The 11043-nt window shown below is 40.0% G+C and overlaps 1 protein-coding gene across 1 annotated transcript; it reads left to right on the plus strand.

Moving 5' to 3' along the window:
• Nucleotides 1–5283: 5283 nt before the first annotated feature.
• Nucleotides 5284–6746, plus strand: LOC129085425 (2'-5'-oligoadenylate synthase 1-like). The gene has a single exon (XM_054591827.1). It carries the CDS (start codon nt 5426–5428, stop codon nt 6491–6493), a length of 1068 nt encoding a protein of 355 aa, XP_054447802.1. The 5' UTR covers nt 5284–5425; the 3' UTR covers nt 6494–6746.
• Nucleotides 6747–11043: the final 4297 nt, after the last annotated feature.

The raw sequence follows: 11043 nt of genomic DNA on the forward strand, positions 1-11043 counted from the left end.
AAGAGAAGGAAGAAGAAGGAGGAAGGGGAGGGGGAGGGGAAGGGAGGAGGAAGAGGAGGAGGAATAAGAAGAAGAAGAAGAAGAATTATTGCAGTTAAGTATCCAATCTAAGGGAAGAACCACTGTTCTTAGGAACTCTTGCTATGTGTTAAATTACCTCTTCATTACCAAGACAACATTACCCAGAAAATACATCCCTGGTAGAGAACCACATTACCTCTGTCTACAGGTGAAATCTTTGATATGCAGGGCCAGCTTTGACTTTAACCTATGTCTCCTATATCTTAGCCAGGGACTAGTCTCAAAGGACCATAAAGTCCTGGTATCAGCCTCCTAGTCATGTATGGAAAGCCAAGGAGTGGGACTAGCAGAGTGTGGGAAGGGGGTAGCTAGTTTCTAGGTCTATTAATCATAGAAGAAATGGAGGTCATTTAGGTCATTTGCTAACTGAAAAAATTATTTTTATGCTCTGAGGTAAACTATCCTGATAATGTTTCTTGTCAGATAGCATGTCTTTTCTCAAATTATCTTTTATATTATTAATAATGCCATGTACCCTGCATTCATTCCCCCTGGGCTCCATATAGTATTGGTCATTAAGGATCTAAAAGGCACGTGAGGATACAACTACTGGATTGAGGCCAAAGGACACAGAGGGTAATTTGCATAGCGATGTGCACCCAAGGAGAATCTTTTTAAAAATGGGTAGTGAGGATTAAAAACAATCTCTGCACTCACACATCATTATTAATTATGTACGGCAACACAAGGTGACAGGATGAAACATCTGATGTCTGTCCCCGACCCATCCTAGCAGGGAGGCTCTACAGAGACCTTCCTGAGATTTGCCTTGGGGGGAAGGCCCACCCTGGGAAACTGGGGTAACAGGCAGAATCCTTTCCCAGGGATTCGTCGATTTACCTTTGTATTCAAAAGAAGAAGAAGAAGGAGAAGGAGGAGGAAGGGGAGGAGAACGAGGAGGAGGAGGGGGAGAGGGAGGGGGAGGGGAGGGGGAGGGGGAGGAGGAGGGGAGGGGAGGGGGAGGGGGAGGAGCAGGAGGAGGAGGAGGAGGAGGAGAAGAAGAGTAAGCCCAAAATATTGGTTCGGAACTAGGGGATTAGTTTCAGTTATTTACTTTCCTAAATTACTCTGATGGAGACTGATCGGTGTTAGAAAGCATTTAACCCTATTTTGGGGCCACTACAACTCAATGACTGCTTAGTCCCATTAAATTGTGGTTTATCTATGTTTAGTTTGTAACAGGATTTTTGTTAATATCAACATACCTTATTGTTAATATCAAATAGTCCTTTTGATTTATGCCACCATTTGGAAACTAAAGCCATGAGATGAGTGTTTTCCTGGTGACAAGAGAATTTTTTTTAAATACTCCTCCCCTTTTTGACATTACATTAACTAACATGAATCCTAAGCAGATCAAGTCTAACAGTGTCTTAGGTAATAGAGAAAGACTAGTTGAAATTTCAGAAATAGATATTTATCTGGCTGCTGGTTAACCAACATTTTACAAAACCTAGTGGACATGAAAAGTGCTGACTGGGCATTCGAGCACACATTCCGAAATATGTTTACTTAAAATCAGATATTTTTAAGCTGTGTATGTGTAAGTGAATAATTAGGGCATAATTTTAACAAATAATTTACATTGAATCCCCTCATTTCAATAGCAATTCTGGAAATGTCATTTTTAATATGAATCCCATGCACCAATGTAACAACACTTTAAAATTTCAGTAGTGACTTCATATAACTTACATAAAGCAAGATGTTACATACTTATACAGAAATTATCTCATAAAATGACAATAGTTCAAGCAGAAGCTAACTATAAATGCGCTATAAATAATTGTATGACATTCTGAAATGAATTTAAAACTGCCCCTTTTGACTAAGTACAGTAATATCAAAATTGATGTTAAAGTTCATGATTGTCAGCCAAATTAATTCTATTAAATCAAGAAGAGTGGATTAATGAGGAAATTATTTAATGCAATTATTTAGCCCTTTTAATTAGCTTGTTCTGTCTAGGGCATTAACTAAGCCTTTTAAAAAGCTGCTAGACATTTATTGTAAAGCTTTATTGAAATTTTATATGAGTGTATTATTGGGTGTGTACTTTATTACCCAGCAACTAGAACAAAAAGATAATTTTTAAGATATGAACAAAATGGTAAATATCTGGTACAAATTAGCTGGATAAAAATAAACAAATGAAAACAATGAACTGTAAAACAACTAAAGACTCTAAAGGCTGTAATTCCCAGCAAACACCCTCTTCCTGACACAACTTGGCCCCAGGTCATGTTTTTGTTGTTTCCTGAGAGCACAGGAATGATTCAACTATCTCAAGGGCAGGCGAAACCTTAACTCCTCGATGACGGCCTCTCCCTTCAAATGGCGTGTGTACTTTTGTTTACCCAGATCTTGGAAGGCTGGAATGAGGAAGAACTGTGGGCTGGGGTTTCAGGTTGGCCGGCAATTGTTTAGTGTTCATGTTTGAGAATAGTTGAACTTTCTTAAGGATCTTTCATTTCATAACACTAAATACCCTGAAGCCCACCAGCATCAGGGCAAACCCTGCTTCCATTTAGGAAACTCAGCCTCCACTGTGGCTGTCCCAAGAGCAGAGCATCCCAATCTCCCATGTCAGAAGTTAACCTCCACATACCTCAAGGATAAGAAAATGGGTTTCCAGAACCCAATGTTTTCACATTTAGAATAAACTGTCTACTAAAGTAGCAGGATACAAAATAAATATTTGGAAATAAGTTGCATTTTTATATACCACTAATGAGCTATCAGAAAGAGAAATAAAGAAAATAATTGCATTTTTTTTAAATGTACCCAGGAATAAATTTAAGGATGTAAAAGACCTGTTCTAGGAAAATTATAATCATTGAAGAAAGAAACTAAAGAAGATACAAATAAATGACAGCAAATACCATACTCATGGATAGAAACAATTAATATAGCTAAACTCTCCATACTACCCAAAACAACTTATAGATTCAATAAAATCCCTATCAAAATACCAATGGCTTTTTTCACAGACCTAGAACAAATAACTCAAAAATTTATATGGAACCACAAAAAAACCCCAAATAGCCATAGCAATCTTGAAAAAGAACAAAGTTGGAAGAATCCTGCTACATAATATCAAACTATAATACAAGGCCATAGTAATCAAAACAGCATGGCACTGGCATAAAAACAGACATACGGATCAATGAAATAGCATAGAGAGCCCAGAAATAACCCATGTGTATATGGTCAATATATGACAAAGAAGGCAAGAACATACAGTGGGGTAAAGACAGTCTATTCAATAAAATATGTTGAAAAAATTGAGCAAATACATGCCAAAAAATGAAACTAGACCACTTTCTTATACCTTATACAAGAATAAACTCAAAATGTATTAAACACTTAAATGTAAGACTAGAAACCATAAAGATTCTAGAAGAAAACATAAGCAATAAAATCTCAGATACTTCTCATAGCAATATGTTTTTCTGATATGTCTTCTCAGACAAGGGAAACAAAGGAAAAAATAAACAAGTGGGACTACATCAAACTAAAAATGTTTTGCACAGCAAAGGAATTCATCAACAGAACGAAAAGACAACCTGCTGAACGATGGAAGATAATTGCCAATGATACATGCAATAAGGGATTACTATCCAAAAGTGATAAAGAACTCATACAAGCCAACACACACACACACACACACACACACACACACACACACACACAAAACAATCCAGTAAAAAAATGGACAGAGGACCTGAATAGACACTTCTCCAAAGAGGACATTCAGGTGACCAATAGACATATGAAGAGATGCTTAATGTCACTAATTATCAGAGAAATGCAAGTTAAAACCACAATGAGATATCACCACACACCTGTCAGAATGGATATCACTAATAAATCTACAAACAAGTGCTTGCAAAGATATTGAGAAAAGGAAACTTGAGTGCACTCTTGATGGGAATACATGATTGGTGCAGCCACTATAGAAAACAGTATGAGGTTACCTTAAAAAATGAAAAATAGAACTACCTTATGACCCAGAAATTTTACTTCTGGGTATATCCCAAGAAACCCCAAACACTAACCCAAAGAGATATATGCATCCCTATATTCATTGCAGAGTTGTTTACAATAGCTATAACAGGGAAGCAATCCAAATGCCCATAAATATACAAGTAGATAAAGAAACTGTAGTACATGTGTACAATGAATATTACTTGGCCATAAAAAATAAAATATTACCATTTGCAACATGGATAGACCTAGAAGGTATTATGCTAAGTGAAATAGACAGAGAAAGACAAATACCATATGATTTCACTTACATGTGGAATCCAAAGAACAAAATAAATGAACAAACAAAACAGAAACACTCATAGGTGCAAAGAACAGACTGATGGCTGCCACTTTGAAGGGGGATTGGGAGGCTGGGTGAAAAGGTGAAGGGATGAAGTAGTACCATTGGTAGTTATTGTATAAACTAGTCATGGGAATATAAAGTACAGCACGGGAGCTATAGTCAATATCGTTAGGACAAAGATCCCAAGGTCTGGACAGTTCCAAATGTTATTTTTTGCTAAATGTTAAAATATAGCACAGTGTTTTGCAAAGGCAGCAGTAACAGGATGGCGAACAGGAGCTCAGCCAATGGAGATGCATGTGGTTGGTTGACCACAAAACCGACGGTAAGCCTCCCTCTGAGGAGGCAGAGCTATGGCTATGAATCCACATCTCCTTTATTTGCTGCAAGTAAAGAAAACTACTTTGCAACAACCAGGTCTCATTTTTGAATAGGCAACCCAAGTGGAGAACCCATTGAGTCCAGCAACAGTAATATTGGACTAACTAGGCAAGGTGCTAGGTGGGTCCTTGCAATATCCAGGGGTTCACTGCATAAATTGAATAGTTGCCTAACTATGTTTTATTCCTGAAACTAATATAAAATAATATTTAATGTCAACTGTAACTTAAAAATAAAATTTAAAAAAGATCATAGGAGACAAAACAATTTTGTCAGGAGCAACGACACAAACCAGGAAGAAGGAATTATTGATTTGCATTCTTGATTTCCCTTGGTATTAATGGAGGTTAAAATGCAACGTTTTCACAGTACTGTTTGAAGAAAGGGCTGATATTAAAGGCAGAAAGTAAATTTCAGGAAGTAGAGGAACCAGCTGGGAGGGCAAACACTGTTCCAGGAACCCAGGACTGTTTGATCTGTCAAGAAGCAAACAGCGAAGACACAGCCCCTCCCTTCCCAGGAAACGAAACCAAAAGCAGTTCATACTGGGCAGCAGAAGATCGAGAGGCTAATAGTTTCCTGCAGCCAGCTTTGCCGCCGCCACTCTCCTGTCCCTTCCAGAGCATCAGGATGGAGCTTAGCAATACCCCAGCCAGGAATCTGGACAAGTTCATCGAAGACCACCTCCTGCCAGACACGAATTTCCGCAAGCAGGTCAAACAAGCCATCGATGTCATCTGCAGTTTCCTGAAGGAGAGGTGTTTCCAAGGTGCCAATCACCCTGTCCGGGTATCCAAAGTAGTGAAGGGTGGCTCCTCGGGCAAAGGCACGACCCTCAGAGGCCGATCTGATGCTGACCTCGTGGTCTTCCTCAGCAGCCTTGGAAGTTTTCAGGAGCAGTTTGATCGCCGAGCAGAGTTCATCCAGGAAATCAGGAGACAGCTGGAACGCTGTCAAATTGAGAAAGGAGTGCAGTTTGAGATCAAGGGTACGCCATGGAGCAACCCCCGCGTGCTCGGCTTCGTGCTCAAGTCCCCCTGGCTTGGCGAGGGGGTGGAGTTTGATGTATTGCCTGCCTTTGATGCCCTGGGTCAGGTGCCAAAAAGCTACAACCTTGACTCCCTAGTCCATGAACACTACAGACCTGAGCCCCAAATCTACGTCAAGCTCATCCGAGAGTGCAAAAATCTGGGGAAAGAGGGCGAGTTCTCCACCTGCTTCACGGAGCTGCAGCGAGCCTTCCTGAAGCAGCGTCCGACCAAGCTCAAGAGCCTCATCCGCCTGGTCAAGCACTGGTACCAAAAGTGTAAGGAGAAGCTGGGGAAGCCCCTGCCCCCGCAGTATGCCCTGGAGCTGCTGACAGTCTATGCTTGGGAGCATGCAAACGTGGGAACTTCATTCAGCACAGCTCAAGGATTTCAGACTGTCCTGGAATTAGTCATGAACTACCAGCAGCTTTGCATCTACTGGACAAAGTATTACGATTTTGCAGATCCTGTTATTGGTGGATACCTGATGATGCAGATCAAGAAACCCAGGCCTGTGATTCTGGACCCGGCTGACCCTACAGGAAACGTTGCTGGTGGAGACCCCAGTAGCTGGCCACGTCTGGCACAAGAGGCTGAAGCCTGGCTGAGCTACCCGTGCTTTAAGAATTGGGATGGCTCTCCAGTAGGCTCCTGGGATGTACAGCTTTGAGAAGAGAGTGAAGATGGCCAGACATATGCCCTACTCTGGACGCCGGCGCATCTTAGGAGGACAGGGCTCCGGAGCCATCCTGGCCGGCTTCCTCATTTTAATGGGCCAAGCCTTGATTCAGAGAGGACGGAGGACTGCCCCAGGCTAGCAGTGAATGGGACGACCGACAACCAAAATCCAGGTCTCCTGATCCCCACCCTTCCCGCTGTTCTGTGCTTCTCTTCTTTCAAAGATAGCCCTTTCCCTCAGCATCCCGCCCCCTACCTATTCCTAGACAATATTCTCTAAGACAACAAGAGAAATATAGACAAAAGAGGGGAATCCCAGACTTGACTTTCTTCTATGTAGCTGGTGGGAGTGTTTTGATCCAATTTATTATCACTTGCAATAAAAATAATAGCAAAAGAAAAAGAGTAAATTGTCAAAAGATTACCTTGAGAAAAACAATTCATGTTTCAGAACGAGGAGAGAGGATAGAATTTTCCTCCCTCTTCAGAAACCAAGAATTAGCCCTGGCCGTGTGGCTCAGTTGGTTAGAGTGTCATTCACACATCAAAGGCCTTTGGGGGTTCAATTCCCAGTCAAGGTCAAGGCACATACCTAGGTTGCGGGTTTGTACCCAGTCAGGGCACGTAGGGGAGGTAATGGATCAATGTTTTTCTCTCACATCAATGTTCCTTTCTCTCTCTCATTCTCTCTCTCTCCCACCTTTCTCTCTCTCTAAAAAAATTAATGAAACATTCTTGGTGAGGAAAAGGAAGAAAGGAAGGAAAGAAGGAAGAAAGGAAGGGGAGGGGAGGGAAAAATAAATCATGAATTAGAGGGAATCTGCAAGAAGAAGAGGCCAAGAATCAGAGAACCTAGATTCCTCTGGCCTCTACACTGTTACGCTCAGTATACCCCTGTGCAGTTCACGAGGGCTCTCCAAGGCTCTACTTCCTCATGAATAAAATGGGGATAACAGCAGTTATCTAGCCTGTCTTCTAGGCTTATGTTGAAGCTCATGAAAAAGCATTTTGTCAAAGGAGAAGGTGGGAGGGGGCAAGGGAAAGAGGTGGGGGGGAGGCAGAGACAAATGTATTTAAAAAGTAAATAAATTTAAAAAAATAAAATAAAATAAAATAAAATAAAATAAAAAGAGAAGTAATATTCATATTAATATGTTTATAATTTTTATAGAAATCATAACTGTTCTGTAAAACTATCAAGCCAAATTTTTATTGATCATATTGGTTTTTAAGAAAAATTTTTGACACAAAATAATTACTTATACAATCTATATATAATCTACATATATAATTCTATTATACAACCTAAACAAAAGGGAAAACTTCATGAGCAATGTTAAGATTGTACACTACATGCTTGCTACTGTTTAATTTAAAGCAACCATTTCTAAATTGAAAATTTTATCTGGAATCCTTTTAGATTTCTCTTTGTTTTACACCCTTCCCTTAATCCAGTTTTACCAACTTAAGGACACTCTTCTAACAATCATCTAAATTCTTTTTTGATGACAGAGATTTGAAACTTTATTTCAAATCCACTCTTTCCTTCAGTTTTCTCTCCCTCTTCCCTTGCAGCTCTCTCCTGGACTTCAAAGCAGCTTTGTGGTTTGCCTTGCAGAAAATCAATGGTTGGGAGATGAAAAGCAGCTCTTGTTTATCCGCCTGCCCACCCCCCCCCCCCCCCCCGGGCCCCGCACACGCCCCGCTGAAGGTCATTCTTCTCAATAGCATCTGTGTGAGATCCACAGCCATTTTATTTTATTTTATTTTATTTTTTTTTGCAGAGGGGAGAAGTAAATTGATTACATACTCAAAAGCCACAACAAGGAGAGAGTGATGCCCATTTTAAAAGGACAGGATCACATCACAATGCAAATACATTAATAAGACTAAGTAGAGTATTGGAGTACTGGTGTTTGGTGTATGCATTTAAAATGTTACTGATTGTGACCCTGATTTATTTTATTTATTTATTTATTTATTTATTTATTTATTTATTTATTTATTTATTTATTTATTTATTTTGGAAAGCCTATGTCTAGACTTCTGATGGTGTACAAGGCTTTGTAGGTAGTTGATCACATTCTCGAACAGGTACTTGAGAAGTTATTTGAATTTGGTAAGCTTTAAGGATTATGACTAACAGAGGGCATTGATAAATGAATGTGAGTGGGTCTCTATTTCCACACAGGTAAGTAGAAGCACTGTTTTCCTCCTGCATGCATGGCCACAGTTGCGGGCCCCGCTTACCCACTTTATGCATCAATCTCTTTGTAAAAAGGGTGATGACACAGCCCAGCCCTGCCCTGTCACATGCATTGCTTAGCTCTCAATGTTCTCTGTGGTCCAAGGCCATTTCTTGAACCAGTATTCTTGAACAAAATTAAAAAGGAATTCTAAAAGGGAGCAGTTACAGAACTGTGGGGCACAGGCTGCAAATGTTCTGTGTGCTCACCAAAAGCCAGGCCTGGTACTTACTTCCCTGTGAGCCAGGGCTCTCCCTAAGGAAACCACTGCTCAAGGTGGGAAGCTTTTGTGTCTTGGACTTAAACACTTTGCCACTTACTGAATATGTGACTTTGGACAAGTTGTTCTGCCTACGTCAGCCTCAATTTCCTTATCTGCTGAACGGGATTGAATCAATGCCTGCTTTGCAGGTTAGGTAGAGGAGCAAAGATAAATATGGTTATAAAACATACAGTACTTATCACAGAGAACGTATAACAATAAAGGTAGCTATTTTTATACTTTTTATTGTTAACCTACCAGAGGACAGCTTTTCACCTTATTATTAGTTTGCCCTTGAAAGCACTGTAAATCTCTCAGTGTCTCCTTGCTTAAGGCCTTTTTCCATCCATTAAGTAGGAATTAACTAGCCAAGACAGAAAAAGTGCTAAGGCTTGCAGCGGGCATGGTGAAGGACCAGAGAGGAAGAAGGAAACAGGGCCCTTCCTTTTAGAAGCTCACCCCAAAACGAGGGCCGCAGGTAGGGCTGGGAGCATTAAAGAGCCACAAGCTGGGCACAGTGGGATTCGGTACAATTCTTGCTTATCTTTTGGGAAATGGCACCTTTTCGCCGGGGCTATTTGCCAGGCATCCTGACAGCTCTCACGCATTTGCCTCCTGAAAGGAAGACACAGCAGTGGCCAGCTGCTGCTACCCCACTGAACCTTTACAGAAAACCTACTCTATGGCTTTGATGAGCTCTGCATTTCTGCCTTAATAAGCTGCTCCACCAGCTCTGACTTCGTAGTTTTTCGAAGACCCTATTTAGAATCCGTTATAAAGCACAGCAAGCTGAGATTCCCTCTTAGCCTCTGCTTGTCATCAACATGTTCGATTGCCTTTGTCCTTCATAGACATCCATTTTGTAAAGGCACAGCAAACTCATTCTGGTGCAGTCTGTGAAGATGTCTTCCCAGGCACCTCAGTGAGGGAATTTGATCCGGAGGCACCGATTTCCATGCCGCTGAGCACAAAAGTGCCATGATCAGCCTTTCCTTTGTTGCTTGATTATTGATTTAAGTAATAAGTTATTATTTTAACTATCTGAGAATTCATGGGCTCAGGTAAGAGGGAAGAAATTTTAATTCGCTACAAAGTTGCTCCCTTTCTGTTTCTTTTCTAAAAATAGCCTATGTAGTTTACTTGAAAGATGAAAAGTGGACCTGTTACATGGCCCAGTGATTCCACTTTGGGGGATTTATCCAAAGGAACCTAAACACTAATTCAAAAGAATATATATATACCCCTGTGTTTATTGCAGTGTTATTTACAATTGCCAAGCTATGGAGGCAATGCAAGTACCCATCAATAGACAAGTAGGATAAAAAAAAAGCTGTGGAATACTAGTTGGGCATAAAAAAGAAAATATCTTACCATTTGTGGCAGCATGGATGAACCTAGAGGGTATAATGCTCAGTGAAAAAGTAAGTTAGAGAAAGATAAATACCATATGATTTTACTTATATGTGGACTCTGAAGAACAAAATAAACAAACAAAGAAAATTAAAACAAACAATAGATAACAGAGAGAGAGCTGGTGGTTGCCACAGAGGAGGGGAGTTTGGGGCACTGGGTGAAAGAGAAGGGATTAAGAAGCACAAATTGGTAGTTACAAAATAGTCATGGGGATTGAGTGAAGCATAGGAAATAAAGTCAATAATATTGCAACAGCTATGTATGGTGCCAGATGGAGCACTGGAAATATCAAGGGGTTCATTATGTAAAGTAGATGATTGTCTAACCACTAAGCCATATACCCGAAACCAATACATAATAAAAATAAATAAATAAAATAGAACAAAAAATAAGTGAAAATAAAAAATAAAAGTAGCCTAACAACAACAACAACAACAACAAAACAACACAATATGTAATTCCTTAGAATAAGTTTTACATCAGGACTTTTAATTTTAAAAATTACCTTAAACATGTCTCTTATTACAAGCACTCATACCAAATAAAACTGAAGTTAAAACTTTGTAGGTTATGTTTATCTTTATTTTTATTGCTGTCTTCTCTAAGGAAAAAGTACTGGCT

This window comes from Pteronotus mesoamericanus, unplaced genomic scaffold, assembly GCF_021234165.1.
Source record: "Pteronotus mesoamericanus isolate MK-2021 breed Mesoamerican mustached bat unplaced genomic scaffold, CSHL_Meso_final scaffold_232, whole genome shotgun sequence".
Lineage (NCBI taxonomy): Eukaryota > Metazoa > Chordata > Mammalia > Chiroptera > Mormoopidae > Pteronotus > Pteronotus mesoamericanus.